Source organism: Gavia stellata, chromosome 4 (assembly GCF_030936135.1).
Source record: "Gavia stellata isolate bGavSte3 chromosome 4, bGavSte3.hap2, whole genome shotgun sequence".
Lineage (NCBI taxonomy): Eukaryota > Metazoa > Chordata > Aves > Gaviiformes > Gaviidae > Gavia > Gavia stellata.
Genome location: NC_082597.1, coordinates 85,689,473 through 85,711,762, shown reverse-complemented (window position 1 = coordinate 85,711,762; position 22,290 = coordinate 85,689,473). Strand labels below are relative to the sequence as shown.

At 47.2% G+C, this 22,290-nt stretch overlaps 1 protein-coding gene across 1 annotated transcript in view; it reads left to right on the top strand.

Moving 5' to 3' along the window:
• The first annotated feature begins 636 nt into the window (after positions 1–636).
• The window catches only part of LOC132316920 (hydrocephalus-inducing protein homolog), a 60,807-nt gene continuing 39,153 nt past the window's right edge, over positions 637–22,290 (top strand). Inside the window, exons 1-5 of the mRNA XM_059816736.1 lie at positions 637–756; positions 1,911–2,036; positions 3,939–4,058; positions 7,476–7,610; positions 14,400–14,599. Coding sequence (XP_059672719.1) covers positions 637–756; positions 1,911–2,036; positions 3,939–4,058; positions 7,476–7,610; positions 14,400–14,599 — 701 coding nt within the window. The remainder of the gene's footprint in view (positions 757–1,910; positions 2,037–3,938; positions 4,059–7,475; positions 7,611–14,399; positions 14,600–22,290) is intronic.

Below are 22,290 nucleotides of genomic sequence, written 5' to 3'. Positions count from 1 at the left end.
TATTGAACTCTGCGCTCCATTAGTTAGAAGCATCACCAGGCTCCTTGCACGAAGGGTGGACATCGGGTTTGCAAAGTCGGCAAGTGGTCTGATTTTATTAATGCTGGGGGCAGCAGCGATCCCTGGGTTTAAGGTTGTTCATAGTACTCTGAGCACTTAGTAGGGTCAGGCACACAGTCACATCAGGTCAGCTGCCCTGGCCAAATGAAGCAGCTAAGTGACATTTACCTTCCTTCTGTTCCCACCGGAAAACTTGTGAAGAGGAATAAAGGCCAGTTTGGCTACTACTAGAGATTGGGTTAATAATGCCAGTAAATGGGATTCCAAAAGTAATGGAAGTGGGGGAAGGTGAGAAATGCCAGCAGGCCCTGGTGTGTGTTTGCGGCTCGTGGGACTGCACCCACAGAAAAAGGCTGTTTTGGCTCAGGGAATGTTTGTTCTGGGGTTTTACTGCTATGAATCTTGACTGTGCCACTTAAATATGGTCTAATCATGGAACAGGGTGGGGAGGCCTTATGTTTTCCACTTCGGAAGGATGCTGCAGCCTGGAGACGTGGGTGTGTCCTCTGGGTCTGCCATGAATGGGATTCTAGAGCTTCAAAGTTCCATTGTTGCTCCTTCCAGGTGAGCTGAGAGATGGCCACTGGCAAGATCCATCTGTCCATGGGATCCTCCAAAATGGCTGATGGATTCCAGAGCAAAGTGGTAGCACCTCGTTTTCCAAAGCTAGTCAGAGAGACAGAGGAGTCTGTAACTGTAAGTACCTGCTGTGGCCGGGCAGGACCTGTGTTAGGGCTGGAAACTCCCGCTGTGTCCCTCCTTCGCCTTCCCTTCGTGTTGTCTAGCAGCACTGTGAAGCTGGACACCACCTCCCCATCGCTTTGCTGCCCGGCTTCTGCCGGAGGTGGCTGTCATGGTGCAGTGGGGAATGGAGTGCGTGCCGCTTTGGGGAAGGTCCAGAGTCTTGCCTGGATGCCAAGTTAAATGAATGTCCTGGGCATTGCACTGGAATAGCTGAAGTGTGAGTGTGTGCTTCGTTCCATCCTCTTTGTGTGGGCAGTAATATCTTCTGTCACGTAGGCATACTTGCCAGTGCTGCTCTGACTGTACCTGCCCTCCAGGCAGCCGGGCATGTGGTGGGCTGCTCGAGCTCTGCCTGAAGACTTAAGAGATGTGGCTGGTCCCAGACAGAACAGGTTGCAAAACAGTTATTGTATCTCATATCCTGTGTGGAGCACAGATCCAGCCCTGCTAACAGCAATGGAGTCAGGGCGATTCCTCCTTCCCATCCACAAACGTCCCCTTTGCTGACTGGAGCTCATTTGACTGGAGATGACCTAGTGCTCAGGCTCTGTCAAGGAGATATCTCCGTGTACTTTTGCAGAGGGGTCTGTGAGGCCAGAACAGAGAGAAAACAAGTGCTAATTAAGAAGAAATAACTAAAACTTGGACCCATTCCTCTCCACGTCAGTCTTGGCACAACGCTGTTTTTCTGCTTTCCTCTGACTCGCCCAGCCAGTGACATCTCCACACACGTGTTGGTTGTGAGCATTGTGCAAGGATAGAGTTTGGGGATTTCTGATAACTCCTCGCCACTCTCTTCAAAGGTCAGTGGCTCAATCCAGCAAAACTAAAGAGAAAACAAATGCCCAAAGAGCAGAAATCCCCAAACATGTCACATCAAATCACGAAGGAGAAGCTAACGGGGCAGAGTCACTTGGTTAGAGTGTGTGTGTTCGGCTCTGTATCATTAATTTACTGATGTTAAATATTTCAGCAGGTAACTTAGGGGACTTCCAGGACTATCCTAGTGGCTGTGATCACAAATTATTCGTCAGTGGCACTTGAACAAGAAAAGCCTTTCTGAACAAAGGCATTTGTGTAACTCTTGCTGGTGTTTTGCATTTCAGCTGACTCCCTCGGCCTTCCTGAAGGAGATGTCTCTCACCACCGTGCAGAGGCTGGCCAGCACTCGGGAGATGAGGCGGCCCCGGATTATCCAGCTTCTAGACAAGAGTGAAAGCTCCCATCGAAAGGTAGCCTTTTCCTGCCCTTTTCCTTGCTGTTCATGACATTTGAAGAGGGTGCGTGCTTGTGACAGGCCTGCCTCCAGCTTCTCTGAATACCTCGGTGACTAGGTCCTGTTGTCCTTTCAAACTCCTGAGTGACTAGTGATAGAACAAGAAGAAATGGCCTCAAGTTGCACCAGGGGAGGTTTAGGTTGGTTGTTAGGAAAAATGTCTTTATGGAGAGAGCAGTGAAGCATTGGAACAGGCTGCCCAGGGAGGTGGTGGAGTCACCATCCCTGGAGGTGTTCAAGGAACCTGTGGACGTGGCACTGCGGGACATGGTTTAGTGGGCATGGTGGTGTTGGGGTGGTGGTTGGACTTGATGATCTTACAGGTCTTTTCCAACCTTAGTGATTCTGTGAACTGCTGGTGGTGGTGGAGTTCCTTCTGCTGGGGGAAAAGTAAAACATTTTTCCCCGGTGAGACACTGAAGTCCTGATATGCTTAGTAGCCAATACGAATAACCTCTGCTGAACTTGGTGGGTTTTGCTGGAATTTAGCTACCAGTGCTAAAGCACGATACTGGGGGAAGGCTGGGGCAGGAGGCCAGGGCGCGAGCTTGCCATTTTCCATCCTCCTGCTGAAATAGTCACATCTCGCTTCGGTACAGTTGCTGGCAAATGCTTGGGGTCATAGGACTCCCTCAACAGTGGCAGCATTGGCCTTTGAAAGCTGAGGGCCTACGGTAATTATTCAAGATTTAACAAAACCAATTGCATTAATGCTTTGGGTTGGAACAGTGTGTGGGACCTTGCAGGGTGTTAGAATTTGCAGGGTGCCAGATATACAGGGGAATCATGCTGGGCAGAGGTGACATGGAGGTGCTTTATCTGGATCAATGTTTACTTTAAAGCTGCTTTTCTTACAGGACTGCTCAGTACAACACGCAGTCCAAATGGGTAGATTACTGAGGTAGGCTGTTGAGTGGAAAATTGCCAGCCAGAGACCTGTAACGAATTGGTTAAGGATTGCCCTAGACAGCACGGGAGGTTGGGAATGCGTCAGACGAGTGCGCAAATAACTGGCAGTGTGCCGCAGCCACACATGGAGACCTGCCCATGTCTTTTGAGTGGGAACAGTGCAGCTGGAAGAGGGGAGACAAAGCAGGGAGGAATTTCCTCTAAGTAATGCCTCTGCTCTGTAAGCATTTGCTGTTTGTGTATGTTTTCAGCCATGCTTCTGCAGTGGTGTTAATTAAGAGCAATAATAGAATACAATAAAGCATCCCTTTTAAAGCTCATGGGAAAAGGAGATACCAAGTCCAGTCTTACTCAAGTTGCCCAGTAATGCTGAGAAAAGAGCTGAACCTTATCACCATCCAATGTTCACGTCACATGTCTTTTTCCTAACTACTGTTACTTTCTTGTTGGCCTTACCTTCTCTGGTACTGTTCTCTTCTTACTGATTTCTAGGCTCTATATCAAAAAATGATATCTGGGGATGTGTGGGACTTGGTCTCTCTGTCTCAGAGTAAAGATCATCCCAAAATGGTTTCCCACAGAGTCTCACGTAAATTCTTGGGTTTCGCTTGCTCCATGAGCGTTCATGGCTCTTTCAGTAAGTGCTCCAGAGCTGTGTGACCCCATTAGCACAGGGCTTTGCTGGAGGTAAGCGCTGCCTTGCATTTTGGAGAAGGAAACCTGGAGCAACACCTCCCAAAAGAGCTTCTTAGCTTGAGCCCGCTCAGCGTGGTCCAGAAACTTTTGCTGAGCTCAGAACACAGGGGGGTGAGCTCCTGTTTCCCTAGTGAGAGCTGGGCAGACGTACTCACCAAGAGACTGTACTTCACTGGAGATCAATATAGGAATCTCATTCATGAATCTTCTTCCCAGCAGCTGAACCTCTCACTGCTCTCTCTTGCATCTCCAGTTCTCCTCAGTTGACCTGGAACAGAGCTTGTTTCAGCCTTTTTCATCAGAGGTGGTGTTTCAGAACTACGTCCCCTGCGAGGTCTATGAAGCGCCGCTGATTCTGAGGAACAATGACAAGGTAAGTGCTGGGATGTGGAGGTTCAATGCTGTGCTGGAAGAGGAGAGCAGTGTAGTTCATGTGGTATACAGCATAGCAAGTTATCTGCTGCAGCGCAACACGTCAGAATAAAATGTCTCAACACCTTTATTTTGCAAGATGGTGGAAATATTCCCATGCTGGGGCTTCTTCCCCTGATTTTGGCCATGCGTTGGTGGTATCTAGCCCAAAGGAGCTTTTCTAGTCAGCACCCTTCCCCTTGAAAGCCCCGGACTGAGGGGCATGTCGAGGGCTGCACAGTCCGTACCTGCCCTCATGCTTTACCTCGAGTGTGTATCACGTCCTGGTGGCTCCTTGGTTAACTTTGGTTTCTGGCAGGGCATCTCTGCCTCTCACAACCTGTTTAGCTGCCTCTGCAGCTCACTGTCAGAGCACAGGGGTTGAGTCTTCTCCGCTTTATGCTGGAATAAGTTAGAATTAGTGGTGTTAGCACTCCAGAAAGGGTGTTTTGAAACAGCAGTGGAAACGGACTGGTTTAGCAGGAGCAGTGGGAGGCCTTTAGGGGCCACTTTAGGCTCCTGTTAAGTGTAATTCAGTTCTGCCCAGGTTTTTCTAAGGCAACATGGCTCCCTGCTTTACCTTTGGAGAACCACAGCCCATCCACAGTAACATGCTCTTGAAGGTCTCCACCTTTACTTGAAAAAATTGTGATCGTTTTGAGATTTCCCAAGGAAGTTGAGAAGGGAAAAGTTGAAAAACATCAGCAATTTTCTTCCACTGTAAAGAGGAGAATTGAGACCTTCTGAATTTCAGCAGGGGAAACATTTGCTTGAGTGAGGCATGTGCCAAGAGCAAGCTGGTGGGAAAAGACAGGAGCAAGGAAAGGAGCTGAGTTAGAAGGTGCTCTGGGAGAGAACTTTGTACAGGCAAGGGTTTCTCTTGACACTTAGCAGTAAGTGTACTGGAAGCAGAGAAGGATCAGAAAAAGAAAGGTGTAATTAAAGACAGTCTTCTGTACTGAAGAGCAAGATGTATCCCTGAGAGGAGGGTAGGATGGGAAGGTGGAAGTGTGCACGAGAGCGGGTGAATTATCCCCTTCTCCAAATCTACCTGTTGGGGGAAACAAACAGGTGGACAAAAAACGCTGTCAGGGCATATGGCAGGTGGAGGAACAGCAAGAGAAGTCAAAGTATATTGTGAGATGCCAGGTTTTGACAGGGACATGGTTGAAAAGAAGACCCTTTGGCAAGGGAGGATGCAGGCGTGGTCCCTCAGTTATTCCTGGAGAGTGCTGTGCCATTCCTGGTCTGGCGTTCAGCTCGGGGATATTGGAAAGATGCAGCGTGGATGCCCATGCCCCAGGGATACCATTCATGTGGTCCACAGTGATTCTGGGCACTTTTTGCTGTAGGTGTCCTTTCCTGATTAAAGTGTGCCTCAGTTTGTCTTTCGCTATGGCTCTGCTTCATTCCCACTAAGTCTTTTGGCTTCAGCTCCTCCGTTATCCATGTAGCACTTCAAAATGTTTGTCTTAGCCAAGTACCAGCCAACAGGCAAACAGTTAATTTGCTCTATTCCTGCTTCCTCAAGTGGAAAAGAACATCTGCATCAACATTTCTGCCTTTCCCAGTAAAAAATCCTAAACTTGTACAGCTGCACCTTGGGATTTGTATGCCCCGTAAAGAGGAGGCAATGTGTGAACTGTTGATTTTTTTTCCAAAACGAATTTGTTTTGAAGCTAGTAAGACCTCAACCATTGGATAGTGCTGGTGTGAAAGTAAGATCGGCTCTAAGGAAAATCCTTGGCATATTTAAGTACACAAATTTAGAGATGATAGTCCCAAGAGAGGTTATTACATTTTACTTTCGTTGGCTTTTGATAATGTCCTAGAGAAAAGCAACATGTGCTCTGTCTCAGTTTTCTCACCAGTTTCCCAGATTCTTCTGGATCATACTGACTTATACTGCATGGTAGCCTGGTGCTGTCTGCTCCATCAAAATCCAGCTGACAGCAAAGTGTATTCCAAAGAGAGGCTCTGTAATCATTCCAATACAGAAGCGCTTTGCTACCTACTTCCTGTTTGTACCTGTGTTTTGTACAAGTGCTTTTCTGTCTTCAGGCTGCTCCTCACGTCTTCTGGGTGGCTTTTGCTGAAGGTCTTAACTCCTCTCCCAAGGGACTTGGTGACCAAAATGTTTGTCTGCAGTGTGAAATTGGCTCTGGGAACTCGCTGCCCCAGGGCATTGCTGGGAGCAAAGGGCGTTTGGAGAGTTCAGGACTGCCTTGGCCGTGGGTTATCAGGCTCGGGTGGGTGGTGCAGAATGAATCTCCACTTTTGCCAAGCCTCGTGTGGGTTCGTTGTTTCTCAGTGAAGCTGCCTGTCAGTCAAAATCACCTGTTTTAGACTTTCTGAGATGAGATTTGGTGCTCAGGGGTTGATATCCGTGTGCTAGAAAATGCCTGTGTGCAGTCTCTGTGTTTGTGGCATCCCAGAGGGCAGAAACTTGCAGCAGGGTGCCTGCAGGGACTCCCGGGTGTGGGGAGGAATGCCCAGAGATCTGCCTTGCCTGCACTGGCAGCTGCCTGGCTACAATCAGCAGGCAGCAAGAGCCTCTGGAGAGCTGAGATTGGCTTTTAGTAATGAAACCACACTGTGAGTCAGTGCTGGTCGTGTATCTCAGGGCAGAAAATGCCTTTGAAGCCCATAATTGATAGGCACAGCCTGGGGGGTCATCTGGCTTGCCGTTATTGTGGTAAGTTGACTGCTCTGATCTTCTGCATCAGCCTTTCCTTGTAGAGTATCGTGCTTCTTCCTTGCTTCTCTACAGCCCCCTTTAAATTCTCTTAGCCATCTCCTTGTTTGTGGGGTTGTCTCTTTGTTTTCCTGTGTTCCTCCTTTTGCTCTTCAGCTTGCTTTTATTCCCAGCAAGGCCACAATGTCTGTGGTCTCCTTCTCTTGTTGGTCTGCCTGCACGATTCTGTAGCATTGCAGCTTGACTGCCCCGCTCAAACCCGGTATGTTAGAAGTGAATTTCTTCCTTGCCCCAGTATAACACATCCTGTTTTGCCTTCAGATAATACATTCCCCCTTTAGAGGTGTGATGGCATGGATGTGCGCAGGCAGAAGCAAGCAGGTTCTCTGGGTTTGTTGACTATGTGGATGACTTGATTCTGGTATGGTATCGCCATGCTGCTGGTGTCTTATCTGCTTGGCACTTCCTTCACAGCAGGGCATTGCCCTACTGCCTCTGGCCTGGAGCTATTTTGCCCCGGCAGAAGGGATTCAGGTCCACCCTTGTGTATTATGTGTATGTACCTCGAGAGGTAAAAGTGCTTTGGAAAGGTGGTTGAGGAAGGATGTCACCAGGGCATGGCTAGGTCTCTTCTCCTCATGTTTCCACAGCTGGCAAAGTCATAGTTTCATGTCTTTCCTGCAGGTTCCTCGGCTGGTGAAGGTCGTCTTGGAGAGCTCACCTTATTTCAAGTTGATCGGCCCCAAGGATGTGTACCGTAAGGTAGCACCTGGCATGCGTTCCACTTTCCGCATCCTTTTCACCCCTGAGGAGAACAAGGTGAGACTGGAGGTGCCAAGAGGTTGGTGCCTTCAGGGGAAGCTGCACCTGCAGGGCCGGATTCAGACCAGGGCATCTGGTGTGGGTTTTGTGGAACTGTCCTGGTTTTGGTGGGGTTGCACTGGATCTAGAACTGGGAGTGCTGGCACATTTAATGTAATGTCTATTGGCTTCAGGGATAACAGAGTCTACTGTCTGTGCTGGGGCAGCCTTTCAAGGTGTTGGTTTCTAGTATCTGTCCGTTGCTGCATAATTATGGGTTTGCTCCACTAATTATAAATACAAAGGTCTGTTTAAAAGTGACCTGTTATTTGGAGGACCCAAAGTGAGCCTGATCAGAGTGAGGACCACCACCTTTGAAAACTGCTGTCATCCTAATGTGTATCATGTTGGACGCAGTAGTTGGACAGCTGAATGTTATGTCTAAAGTAATCACTTTTTTTGCACATTGGTTCTAGTCCACACCCTGCTGTGAGGTCTGCTCCAGGCTGCAGCTGGTCACATCTTGGCATTGCAGGGTGCTGCTAGGCGCTGCACAGGGACTCGCAGGCTGTGCTTTCCCTCCCTGTGCTTTCTTGAGCGTTCGTGAGGGAAGGTGCACGTGGAAGAGTAGGAAAGTGTCAGGGAGGGGTGTTGATAAGATGTTTAGCCATCTCAATGGCAGGGGTTTAATTCTTATGGAAAATCCTAGAGGCATGAGTAGATCCAGAGAGCTTTTCTCTTTCCTACCTGGCAGCCACTTCCCTGCCTGGCTCTGGACTGGAGCAAAGATGATGCTTTTTCATCCTCTGTGTTTCCAAGCCTTGCAGCCGTGCTGTCTCTGAGGATACTTGCCTGCCTGCGATCCAGCTGCGAGTCTAGGGGAGCGGGAGTGCTGTGCCCATGGCAGAGAGCCAGCCTGGTGCAGAGACACTGAGCTCTAGATGTCCTTAACTCAGCAGGAGGTTGATGTGCTGCAGATGACGGTGAGACATCTGCCTGGCAGAGCACATATAGCAATAAAGGGGCAGGTACAGTCTGCAGGCAGACACCTTACCCCAGAGCCTGTGGGCAGTAATACCACTGTCGCTGTGTCTTCATGCATGTTATTGTGGTTGCTCTGTCACCTGGCACCTATTCCGTGCCACACATACTTTTGCTTGGAGGTTTGAACATCAGTGCCGTGGCCCTGGCAAGTGCTGTGATGCGAAGGGTCAGTGCTGTTACCTGGAGGCTTGTTAATACAGAGGATTTAGTACCTGGCACGGAAGGGAGGAAGCATTGCAGGCAGACAAAGACAGGCAGGCTGAATCCTTCTGCCAGCATCCTGCTACCTCTTAGCACTGTTTTTTGCATGACTTGGTTGGAGAGGCAAGGTTAGGAGATAGCTCTGAGCCAGCTGATGGTTCTGCACCAGGCCAGAAGTGCAACATCTCTTTGGGCAAAGCTGTTTCCTCATCTTCCATTTGCAGCTTAGATTCAGTTTAACACTTTGTCATATCCTCAAACAGTACGGATATAGAAAACTAAAGAGGAAATGCCCTGTGGTGCCTGGCTCCTCATGCTTGTGAAATAATCTGTTCCTTTGGAGGGACTGAGAAACTATTTAACATCATTAATATTTAGGGTAAAAATTATGTTGGCCTCGGGCAGTTCTCCATGCTACCCAAGTGACACGAGAGCTTAATGTCACTGAGGTAGGCTTTGCAAAGTACACTGGTGCCTTTAAAATGTGATTTATTAGTATAAATTAATGTTAATTTTTGGGGTGGAAGAGGTAAATGGGTGCCCATGAAGGGCGGCAAAGTGCTGCTCTTCAAGACATCACCACAAGTAGAAGTAGCGTGAGATAACCCCCAAGAGCACTGATGTCCAATGCTTTGTCCCTTGTCTTGCCCTTGAACTGGCGAGTGTCTGGAGTAGGGAGCTGTGCCAGCGAGAGGTCCTCCTCACAGCTTCGGCGACACTCTGGCGGGTTTCTGCTGAACTGGGTTTTGTGCCCAGTGCAGGGGTTGTGCAGGGCACTGGGAGAGGGGTGCGTGCTGCTCAGTGAGGAGCACGTGGGGGTTTATACAGCTGAATCAGAATTTTGTACAAATCGAACATTTTGTCTCGTCCTTGGTGGAGCGTGAGTCAGCGAAGTACCTGAGTGCTGTAGCTCAGCTAGAAATGCATCAGTAGCATGGTCAGGAGGTGCACAGCACCTTGAAAACCCCTTAGCGAAGAGGCAGGCTCTGGGAAATGGTTCTCAAAAGCCACCTGTGTTGGGCTTGCAGTTGCTTGCATGCAGAATATCTGTGGTTTAGCTGTGGAAGGCTTATGAGTGCTACCTTGGCACAACCTCTGCCTCTCTGCTGCTCCATGATCCACCAGGATTGTGGATAACCCAGTGAATCGGGATGCAGGTACAAACCCCTCTGTCAAGGTTGGCGAGTCTTCCTGGTGTGGAGCTGGTTTCTATAATTCTCTTGATTTGAATCTGTTCTTCCCCAGGGTACGTCTGACTTCAGTGAAGTCGCTCACGATTCAAGGGAGTAAAATTGCAGCTAAGCCCTAACTAAAAGGACCATGGGAGTTGTTAGTGGCTGAAATGCCACGTGCCATGCAGGCCTTTCTTGAAAAATGAGCAGTTTCCTATTGTCTCGCAGTCATTTGGGAATGTGCCACGTGATTGGACTGTCAGAAAGTGAAGAAATAGCTGACATGTCTCTTTGTTTATTGGCACTTGTGTTACAAATATGAAATGCTAATTCTTCTGTTGGGCAACATACGCAATTAGTTGTTCTTGCTGCTTTTGATTTACGCATTTCTGTTTTATGGCTCCGGTTGTACAGCGGGGGTGTTCTCGTGCCACCTGTGTTCCCAGGTCTCCTTGCGCGATGGTCTGACAGTCTCTGCCTAACTGGAAACCATCGTGGAACTGACTGGCAAATAAACAACGGCCAGAAATACTGGCATTTGTGTGTCCTTTAGGCTTATCAATAGATTATCTTAAAGGAAGAAGGAAGGAAGAAGACTATAAAACCACAGCACAGCCTATTCTGTTTTGTCCTCTTGCTCTTTTCACTGTAGCAATACAATATTTTCAGGCAATCCAAGTTCAGTCGGTAAGGTCTGCAAAATTCATTACCGATGCTCAGTGGAGGCTGAATCAATGCTCATTGATTAATATGAAATATGACAGGATGATGAGTTATTGCATTACTGAAATGAACTCCTTTAAAAGTCATTCCAGCCCTGTTAGATGTTTTGTAGCACACGGAAGCTATTCCAAGTATACTTTTAAGAACACTCGGGGGAGGAGGAAAGGGGCAGAATATCAAGGCAAATGGCCCTGCGCAAAATGAACCTGGAGTGAAGGGACTGATTTCAAAGCATCCTGTGACTTGGTAGCTGAGGGAGGCAGGAGGAGGGGTACCCCTTCTCGTCTGAAGCCACCTTCATCCTCCAGCCTCCCTTCTCTCTTTTAACAGCCCTTATTTTCCAGCCTTGATGGTATCATGGTTTCAGCAGGGAGCTTGCCCTATTTGACTTACTATGCTACCTCATGCTACAAAGAGCTCTTCTTTGCAGTTGCCTGCTGCAAGGAACCCAGTGAAGTGTTTAGGATTGGTTCTACAGTAAAACTGACATCCGAGTTTGCTGGCGTACTGGGCAGTTAAGGCTGCTATCCCTGTGACAGTAATGAATGTTAGCCTGAGTTTGCAAAGAGCTTGAAGTGACACCTTTGATACAAGCAGTTGCTTTAATTTCAGCGGGTGCTAATTCAAATGCCATTGGTGATGCTTTGCAGGCCAGAGCTTGTAACTTACTGCTTATCAAAGGGGAGTAAGAGAAGAGGAACCACTGTACAATGAACTGTATTTTCCCTGAAATTGAGAGCGGAGCTGTATGAAGCATGAAGTTGTATTTTCATGAAAATCTATAGCCTGAAGCTGCATCTAAACACAATGGTCTTTAAACCACAGAAGTGATGCAACCCCTCCCTCACCCAGGCATGTTTACTTAGAGACCTGGTTTTAAACAGCCTCCTAAGGGTTTGCAGTTGCAAAGTCAAACAAGATTTTAAACTGGCTTGGACTGTACCCCTAGACTGTGAGTAAGTGCATAGCAGAGTTCGTAAGACAGGGCAGTGCTGCAGTGGAGAATTGCAGCCTTGATCTTCTTCCAGGGGAGGGCGGTTCAGCTTTCAAAAGCTTACGGGACCATGGATTCACAGCAGTGTGAGCAGCCAGCTTCTGCCTAGCACCCCTCTTTCCTTGGTTTCCCCGCCCCGTTTGGCCTGACGCTGCATTCAACTTTGCTGCGAGGTCCCACTTTGGGGTCCTAGAGCGCGGTTGAAGGGTCAGCATGTGCTGAAGTGCTTTGAGTCAAGCTTTGTACAGGATGCACCGTCCCAGGGCGTCCCTGGAGAAGTGGCTCAGCACACAACATGCGTGTCCGTGAATGGCAAGAGGCAGCTTTCTCTCTCAGAGGTCGCGGTTGTCTCTGTGAGGCCAAATCCTTGTTGCTTTAGCCTTGTCTTCGCACACCTGGAGAAGTCCCTTCCCCAGGCGCTGCTGTGCAGGCAGTCCCAGTGCCCCTCACCGGCAGCGGAGCTGGGAAGGCTGCCTGTGCTTGCTTTTGGGGAGGATTGATTCCTTGGGCTCTTACTTACATTGCTGCTGATCTGCTCCTTAGCGATGACAATGACTTGAAAATTATTTCCTTTTACTTCCCTCAAATGCCTCCAATTGTTGAAGTTTTCTTTTTTCTTTATCCCCCTGCTGATCTGAACTCCTTGTGTCCTCCTCTGTCTACCTGGCATCTGGAAGGGAGAGATAAGTCAATATGGCATGCCAAGACTTAATAAGGCACACAGATTTCAATTGGATTTACAATGCCTTTGTTACAGTAGTGTGGCCAAAATAACAAAAAAAAGTAAATAGGATTCTTTATTTGCTAATGCAGTTTCTGAGGATCTAAACAGTCCAGGATGTGAAGTACCCAGCTAATAGGTGCTTTAAATTCACATGGACTGCCCATAGCTTTTATTTTAGAGGGCTTAGGCTGCAAGGTTGAGTAAAAAATTGCTAGTTCAGAAGGACTTGCTGAAGAGGAAACGCATTCCTGAAATATGATATTCCAGTCTGTAGGTCGTTTGCTGCAGTTCCTTTCCTGGTATTTTACCTTCCAAATATGAGAATCAAAAGCCCTTCTGCAATATCCAGTGTGAATATTTGAGATACCCAGAATAAAAGATCCTTCTTTATTCTTTTTCCACCTTGGATGTGACCGCGTCTGTTACTGCAACCTTAAACCCCAGCCGAGCAGGTGGTTGGTAGGCGCTGGGTGTTAGCTGTTGTGCTAAAGCTGTAGCTATGTGTCTGTGCCTCATCTGGCTGCTGTAGGTCCCTTCCAGGCTTGGAGAGGGTGGGTATGGGAGCAGGAAATCCCAAGGGCAGAGGAATCCGAATCTTGTCTGGTTGAGGGGGTTTGCTGCTGTGTGCAAATCCTAAATTGTCTGCTTGCTGCTTCAACAATTATAAAAATACCAAACGAGATAAAAGCACTGAGGGGAAAAAAGATCAGGACAGCAAGTAAGTGCTAAGAGGCAGAGCTTTTATCAACTGGTCAATAAGAGCTGCTGGAGGTAATGGCTCCTGGCCCTACTAAACAGTTTTACCACTGCTTTCAGTGGGGGGCAAGGTGATACTTCCAGCACAGCTATGCCACACCGTAGATCTGGAGATCGATCTGCTCAACCCTACAGCAGAATGATTTTGGTGATTTGATTCACCTCCCTACTGCTAAATGCCAGACAGCTTGAGGGGGGGGGCTGTCTGGCTCTTTTCTGAGCAAGCCGATGACTGGAAATAGCAGAGCTGAGTTTGCTCTGGTCAGGATGTCTGACCTGCCTCAGGTAGGCGTGCTAGCAAGGCAGCAAGTCGCTTATTCTGGAGACTGTACAAAAGAGAGGTGATGAAGACATCAGTCATGCAGCAGAGAGGAAGCAAAGCTGTTTGCTGCCTCCCCTGAGGTTAGGAGGAGATGTAAAGGGAAATTGAGATTAGACAGAGGAAGAGCTCTCTTTAAGCCTAGGGCAGAGCTGGAACAGGCTGCTGAGGGCAGGGGTGGAGTTGTTAGTGCTTTCAAGTACTTGTCAAACATCTCTTGAGTAGTTTGGGTACAGAGCTGAGCTGGTTCTGGGGTGGGGAGATGGATCAGATAACCTTTTAAGGGTGTGTGTCCCCAGCTTTGTCTCCATAATGCTATGGGAAGGGGTGGGAAATACACCTGTACCCTACACTCAGCTGATGTAAAACAATTATCATGTCCAGCTTGTTAAGTATTTCACCAGACTGACTCTTGATTGTGCATGTGGCAAAGTCCTTCTGAAAATGTACCTGAGCATCTCCTGCCAAGCTTCAAGGAGGTCACTGCATTGCTGGGATTGGAGTTGGCTCTGTGGCACAACTGGGTTCTTAGTGGTACCTTTAATAGTCTGCAGTGGCGATCAAGGCAGGTTCTTGTTACTGCTGTAATCCCTTACGTGAAATGACTCTATTTTGGTGCCTCAGAATCCAAGTGTCAGATGATTTTGTCTGGATCTGGCAGCTTGCTGGGAAAGCAGGTGACTCAAGGGGGTTGTTCCTTCTTTGCGAGTTAGGAGCCCTGTTCAGGTCATGCTACTGGACTGAAAGGTCATTAAGGCAAAAGGACTATTACATTATTGAATGCTCCTGTTAGAGTCCTAGAAAACAGCAGCTTTCCTTCTGCCGTGGGGATGGTACTAAATGCACTGTGCTGAGATTGTTTCTTTCCCTGCAGGATTACTTCCACCAGCTCACCTGCATCACGGAAAGGGAAAAGTTTGTTGTGCCGATCCGAGCTATAGGTGCCCGAGCCATCCTGGACTTCCCTGACCAGCTGAACTTCAGTGTCTGTCCAGTCAAGTACAGCACCCAGAAAACTTTGCTGGTTCGCAACATCGGGAACCGGGAGGCCCGCTACCGCATGAGCACTCAGAGGTAAAGGAACTCAACATCTTGTGCAAACCACTGTTGTGTGATAATATAGCTGGTAAACAGTAACAAAAAGGAATCAGAGCATCTGAGCTGCTGTATTGCAGCCACAGCTGGAAACAGGCAGGACATGTGGGTCTGGCAGTTGCTTATGGTGTCTTAAGCATGATACAACCTTTGATAAAACTCTGCAAGCTGCAGCAAAGTTTTACACTGCAGTGGTGTCTCCAGCACAGCATCTCACTAGACCAATTCTGTTAGCTTGAAAGAACAAATAAAGGAAGGCAATCTGACCGCCCTTGGGCTGTATGGGATAGTGCGTGGCAGATGACAGCTCTAGGGAGCTTGGTTATGTAGACCAAACGCAGTGTTAGGAAATGGCCAGCTATGAGCTGGTGGAAGAGCCATTTAAGAGTTTATCAGCAGCTGTGTCTATTTTAGCAAGTAATTCTGAGCAATTGGAGATCAGCAGATGAAAGCTGAGGGTACTGAGGCCCTGACAGTAACACTGTGTGGTCCAGGAACTTTGTTTTCCAGTAGGTTTTGTCTGGTCCTTGGGACCAAAATATTCTTAAGTAGAATGAGCTCTTAGGTGGAGATGAGCAGACACTGGCTTCAAGACTGCAGTACAGCCCCAAAGCAGAATGCTACTGAGGGCACAGGCAAAAGATGCAGCAAAAATCTGGTGCATGGATTGGGAGCATTTTCTCCTAGAGCTTTATCTCCCCTAGGTTTCCTGGAGAGTGCTAGAATGTTAGTAGTTAGCTTGCAACCTGCTGATGGTAAGTACCTTCTGAAATGGTTGCATACCACTCTCAGCCAAATACACCCGTGCTCTGGGAGGCCACAAGCACAGGGTATTCCGGTGGTCCCCTGATCAAATGCCTGATATGAATTTTGTTGCGGACAGCCTGTGCTGTTCCTTTTGGTCTCAGAAGGCAGTCACCGGTTTTGCAGTTTGCTGAATTGGAGAGGGTAACGAGTTTTTTGACACCGCATCTGCAAGGAAACCAGTTCAGTTGGCTGGTAATGAGTTGAGAGTTGCTTGGTCCCAGAGGTCTCGGTGTAGGGGCTGAGGTCAAGAACGCAGCGAAGACCCGCTGTCTGACTTGGTGCACCTGCGTTGCCTCAATTTCTTCCCCAGGAAAACAGGGCTCGAAAGAAGACTTCTTAACTTTTGTCCTGTGAAACGTGAGCGTCCAAGAGGAGCTTCCACCAAAGCCTGGCAAAGCTATTTAAGCAGGCTTCCAGGATGCTCTTTAAGCAGGCTGCTGCTTTTCACCATGGAGAATGCATAGGCAGGAACTTGTAAATCAGTGTACAGTTTTCCTCTGGGATTTCCAGGTCTGGTTGTCACAACTAAAATAAATCCCCAGTAAAGTCTAGTGTCTTTTTGCAGTGTACTTGCCAACTATTCTATTGAGTGATGCAGCGTATGTTGAATCCTGCTTGATACAGATTTTAAGACTGTTCTGAACTTCAGCAATTAGGTATTTCAGTCCTGATTTGCAATAAAGCAATGGGAAACATTACGAAAGTTTTGTTTCAAACTACACAAAAAAGTAGAATTCTGAATAACCGGATTGCATGTTTACAAAGATCAAAAGCTAATATGATTTCCCTTGTCAGCTGAGGGCATCAGTCATCTCTTCCATTTCATTATGAACTTTTGAAAGCCAGTTTGAAATTTCAAACAGATGATTTAAATCTTTGAATATAATCAGCATTTTGTTCTAATTAAGACACTCCTACTTTCATTTGGATTTCTTTTTAAATACTCTGAAGTTCCTGTGTTTCTGCTCTCTCTTTTTTATTTTTGCTTTAAGTGTTCAGCAAAATGTCATAATGAATTCTTCATTGGGAATTTTCTTAAAGGTTGAGTTCCTCTAATGCCTGTCTGTCTACCATCTGCCTATACAGACATGCACAGATGCATAGGAAATATAATGAGAAATTTGAGGAGTATGTGAAATGGGATTGGGCTGATTTAGAAGCTAAAATCGTAGAATAACTTTGGAAGGGACCGCTGGAGTTCATCTGAGCAAGCACCCTGCTCAAAGCAAGAGCAGCGTCAAAGTTTGATCAGGTTTGCAAGCAACACATCTTGCTACTCCGGACCTTTTTGTGTTGAGCTTTGAATGTCTTCAAGGTTCCCTCGCTGCTCTGGGTCTCTGTTCTAGTGTTTGACCACCCTCATGGTGACAATTTTTTTTCTTAATATCTGCTCAGATTTCCCATTACAGCAACTTATGCTCATTTTCCCTTATTCTACACTGTACATCTCCAAGAAGAGCCTGGCCCCATCTTCTTTACACCTTCCCTTTACGTGGTTGTGAACAGCCCTAAGATCACGCTTCATCTTTCCTTCTCAGGACTGTACAAACCCATTTATCTCAGCCTGTCCTGTGCTCCAGCCCCTAAGGTCCTCTTCTGTAGAAATGCTTTCTATCCCACCAGTGCTCAGCCTGCACTGCTGGAGGTTATTCCATCCCAAATCCAGGATTTTGCCTTTTTCCATCCCTGAACTGCACGAAGTTCACATCGGCCTGTTTCTCCGGCCTGTTGTGGTTCCTCGGAGCAGCCCAGCCCTCCAGTATGTCAACCACTCCCCAAAGTGTGGTATCCTCCAGCACATTTTGAGTGTTCCCTCCTGTTGACCAGGTCAGGATGTCCCCTTGCAGCCCAAGACCAGAACAACCATGTTCTCTCTCTGCGATGAGGCTGTGGTGTGCCAGGAGTGGTCATTGCAGCCAGTGCTGGTGACTGTACCGTATGACATGTCATCACTGCATTGCACCAACTCTTTTCTTGCTGTCTGAGTGCCTCTGGACCCTCTACCATAGCTGTAAACTTTCACATTATTGACTGAGTCTCTTGATAGCAGTGATCAATGGTTGATTCCTTGCTGCTTGTGCTATGAGAAGTTGCTCAGATACCTACCACTGAGATCCCAGGTGAGCCCTGGGGTTCTAGCAACCCCAGCAGAAAAGAATTGACCTCCCAGCTGGCGTGACAAGCTGGCTTGAGAATCAGACTGATACACCGCTCCACAGGCTGGTAGATATTAGCTGGCAATTGTCTTTGAACAAATATATTTACAGAGGCTTTCACAAGAGAGGCCATTTTCCTACTAACGTTAGGGGATTAATTTCCCTGTTGTAGAGGCTATGACAAAGGCTGCATCATTATTACCAACAGAGGTAGTGAAGGTTTAATGTCACTAATTCTTTTGAATGACTTTCATAATAACTTGGTGATTAATTATTATCACAGAACACTTAAAACTGTGCTTTGGAAATGAACGAGTTATGTTACCTGTCCTGGAGAGCTTACAGTGTAAATGAGATGCATAATCAAGAGTTAGGGAAAGGAGTGCCAGCCTTACAGACTGAATTTCAGGACTGTTTTAGTCTTTCTTATTTAGAGGAGAATTTAAGCAGCTTAAGTTGAATGTATGCTTGACTTCTGCTGAGTAAGGATGCGGTGTTGTGTTAAAGGCACTCTTAATATCACATAATAGCTTTGGTGTGTGTTGATACGTACAAGCACATGCATGCATACGAGAGAGGGAGGAGGATTAGTGGAGTAGAAGGGAATGAGAGATCTGTCTAAGTTTATAGACCCATCAGCTGCCCTCTGTCCTTTACTCTCTATCTGCACAATTGAAGCTTCTATCTTAGTTGCCCCAACTTTTGTTTTCTGGCCTGAGAAAATTCAGGGTCTTGCCCATTTGCAAGCCAGCTGCAGATGCCACTCTTTCCTAGTCCCTTGCGCTGCTCATATCGCTTCTCTTGGCCTCCTTTTTCTGGATTCCCTTCTCTATAGCATCAAGCGTTACCTATCTGCTTTCACCTTCGGTGCATTTTTCAGCCCATCTCCCATCCTAACCTTTCCTCTGTCAGTATGGACAGCTCGGCTCTTACATCTGGTCAGTTCATGATGTTCCCTGCCTGTTACTCATTTATCTAAGGACTTCGTTTTCTGTTGTGCATTTCACTCGAAGGAAGACCTCTTAAGTGAATCTGTGGGGCCAATACAGCCTCCTTCTGCTGCTCCTTGTTCAGAGCTCTCCCTTGCCATGGTGTCTACCAGAAAACATGGCCACATTTTAACCACTTTCTGAAAAAGGAAAAAACCCACTAAAAGCACTCATCATGCAGTCTGGCTTTGTGCCTGTCCTCTCTCTGCATGTCCATACCCAGCTCTTAACTGCATAGCTTGGTAATAATAATAATAGTATAAATATAGAAAGTCTCTTTCTGTCGTTCTCATTGTTCAGGCAGGATAATGAGTTTCTTCTCCATGACATTCAGGGAGATAAATGTCATTCCAGTACATTTGAGTTGAAAATGGTGTCTAGAAGATCTCAGGGCAGCACTGCCTTTTTCTGACGTTACAGACACTGTACTATGCCATGCTATAGGTCTAGAGAGGATCAATCTGAGATAAGATCCATTTAGGAATGTCCCCACCAAGCTCTGAAAGCCCAGGTAATTATCACAAATCACACGGAATCATTAAGGTTGTAATGACCTGTAAGATCATCAAGTCCAACCATCACCCCAACCCCACCATGCCCACTAAACCATGTCCCCCAGTGCCACGTCCACACGTTCCTTGAACACCTCCAGGGATGGTGACTCCACCACCTCCCTGGTCAGCCTGTTCCAATGCTTCACCACTCTCTCAGGAAAGACATTGTTCCTAATATCCAGCCTAAACCTGCCCTGGCGCAACCTGAGGCCATTTCCTCTTGTCCTATCACTTGTCACTTGGGAGAAGAGACCAGCACCCACCTCCCCATAACCCCCTTTCAGGTAGTTGTAGAGAGCGATGAGGTCTCCCCTCAGCCTCCTCTTCTCCAGACTGAACAACCCCAGCTCCCTCAGCCGCTCCTCATCAGACTTGTGCTCCAGACCCCTCACCAGCTTTGTCGCCCTTCTCTGGACACCCTCCAGCACCTCAGTGTCCTTCTTGTAGTGAGGGGTCCAAAACTGAACACAGTATTTGAGGTGTGGTCTCAGCAGTGCTGAGTACAGGGGCACGATTATTCTACGAGTCACAGCGCTTGGAGCCCCCTTGCATCCCTCCCTGTAGTACCCATAGACTACATGGAGGCATGGGATTGAAAAATTACATTAAGACGTACAAAGACCATCCAAGAATATGAAAATAGAGCCTAGGTGCAGTGAAAGAGGGAAAGATAGAGCTGTGGGATGCTGACTCTACACAGGCTTTTTCAGCACAGGGATGGAGTCTTGGATGCTTTGACCTAACAGACTGGGTTTACTGGAATAGTGACACTGCTTGACTTTGGCTGCTATACCATTACTAAATGTATTGTATACTGAGATGAAATGATCTTTGGGTTTTTCCTGCAGTAGATCTTAGTGGACAGATGAGGCAATTCAATCACCAGTAGATTTTACTGCCTTCCATGGGGTTGGAGGTAGCTTTGGATGAAATCGATTCTCCCAAACTCAGGTGATTTTATAACACAAATTAAGGGGTCAGTAGACCAAAGAAAGTTTGGTTGTAGAAGGTAAACATAGCATGGGACTTGAGGAAGGATATTGCAGCCTCCCTGCACACTGCATTTGCTAAATGTTTGGTTGCAGGAGAAAAGGTGGCATGGTGGCTTGAGAGCCTGACTTGTCAGCTTTGTTCACTCGTCAGTTGTGTTTCTAAATTACGTCAGGAGTATTTGGCCCTTGGTGTCCTCATGGGCCATAACTTTTGCCCAACTCTGTAAAGAAGGGGGGCTGATGCGTGGAGAAAGTAAGCAAGATGTAAATGCCAAAATATATAATTATGAAATTGCTTACCAATCTAGCGTTGATCTTTTTCTAAAGGGCAATAATAGGCAAGATCTCAGCAGGTACTGGTGGGAAGGTCACTCCTAAATTGGTGTGGCTAGATGAGTTTATACAAGCTGGGGATTGCAAAGTACCATTGAGAGATCTGGGCTTGTGAAAGTTTAGGTGTCATACAACAACACAAACGTCCAAGTGGACATAGTTAAGAAGCATGTTGGAAGAAAACAAGCTATTAAAAAAAACCTGCAAGCCTTGTCATTCCTGTTTTTTGGGAGCAGTAGTGATTCATTAAAAGGGTAGATTGAATGGGACCAGAATTATCTTAAAGAACAGCTCACAATTTATGGATAAAAGGCCAAAGTTTAGCTTGCCAGCTTCATCTCTTGGCAGTGGTCTTCATTTGGCTTTCACAATGCGTCAGGGATGTCTCCGTAGTATCTCTTCTTATCTGTAGGCTGCAGGGAACAGCTTAGTGATGTTGACTGAAATTCGGAGGAGTTAGGTTTAGCCATGGAGCTTGCATCTTTGGGTCTTGGAGAACCTGGTCTATGTGAGGGATAATGAGCTCTTGCTACAGCAGTAACAGAGTTGTCTTGTGGGTACAGCATGGGGTGGGGTGTAGGAGATGCAGTGTCTGATTTGTGCTCGGTTTCTCAGTCCTGAGAACAGAGTCCTGAACTTGGCTAGATCCTCTTCTGAGAATTTGAAAATAGGAAGATACTTCTTTCTCAGGCGTCCCCTGAAGTCACCCGCAGGAGTGTTATTCCCATCCCAGCCATCTGAGGGCATGAGTACCTAGACATGGGGAAGGAGTAGGAAGATGATGGGATGGGAGGCAGTGCTGAAGTGTTGCCAGGAGTCCCCTTCCTTAGCTAGCAGCTTTTCTGTTCTGGCAACGCTTCTGGCAAAAACAGAAGGGGGGGAAAAAAAATCCGTGCCTTTCCCACGGCAGGCCATGATCCCCCCCACGCGCCAGCAGAGACCTGCAGCAGTCCTGGCGTAACCACCAGTGGAGGTGCAGCACCATGTAGAGCAATCCGGTTCTGAGGCTGGTGGTGCCTTGTCTTTCCTCCTCCTCCTCTCTCTCAGAAGTCTCAAGTCCAGCACGTAAACATTGCAGGCCCAATGCTTCTCCATTAGTCAGCGGTAATGTTCTCACTAGTTGTAATGGGAACAGGTCAGGCCCCTAATCACAGTAATATCTCCTTAACGAGCAGAAACTCCAGCAATTTCATCAGCTGTCACTACTTAGGCGAACAAAGTTCAGCTTGCGCGTGGCTCCAGTTTTTCTCGTTATTTCTGTGTGCGCATTGCGTTCTCTAATCACAGTAAACTCTCCAGAACATGGTTTTACGGTGACAAATTGACCACCAGCAAAGCACTAAACCCAGTAACTTTTGTTTTCTAAGTGGGGCTGCACAAGAGCCATGAGCTGCTGTTGTGCAGAAGCATGTTTTACCTGACTTAGCCCTAAGCAGCATTAAAGCATCGAGTTTTGTTTCTATCAGCCAAGAGCTGTTTACCTGGTGACAAATCATAACTGCTCATATTAAATCCACAGTATGCCAACACATTTTCATAATTATTTCCAAGACATTGCACAGACTTTGTCTGGTGGGCCAGGCAAACAGTTACCGAGCTTGGATTACAACCCGGAGTCCCAGATTGCATTGCTTGTGAACAGAGAGAAGACCTCCTGTTAAACTCGCCTTGCTATGCTCCTGTTAATGGCGCTTCATTTCGCTAGGGATTTAATCATTCAGGCTGTAAATGGGATACTCCTTTTGTGTCTGGTTTCCATGCCATGGGATTGCTCCGATCTGCATTTGCACTCAGATTTTTCTGATTATTCATTTTCTTGGAGCATCTTTCATTGAAATG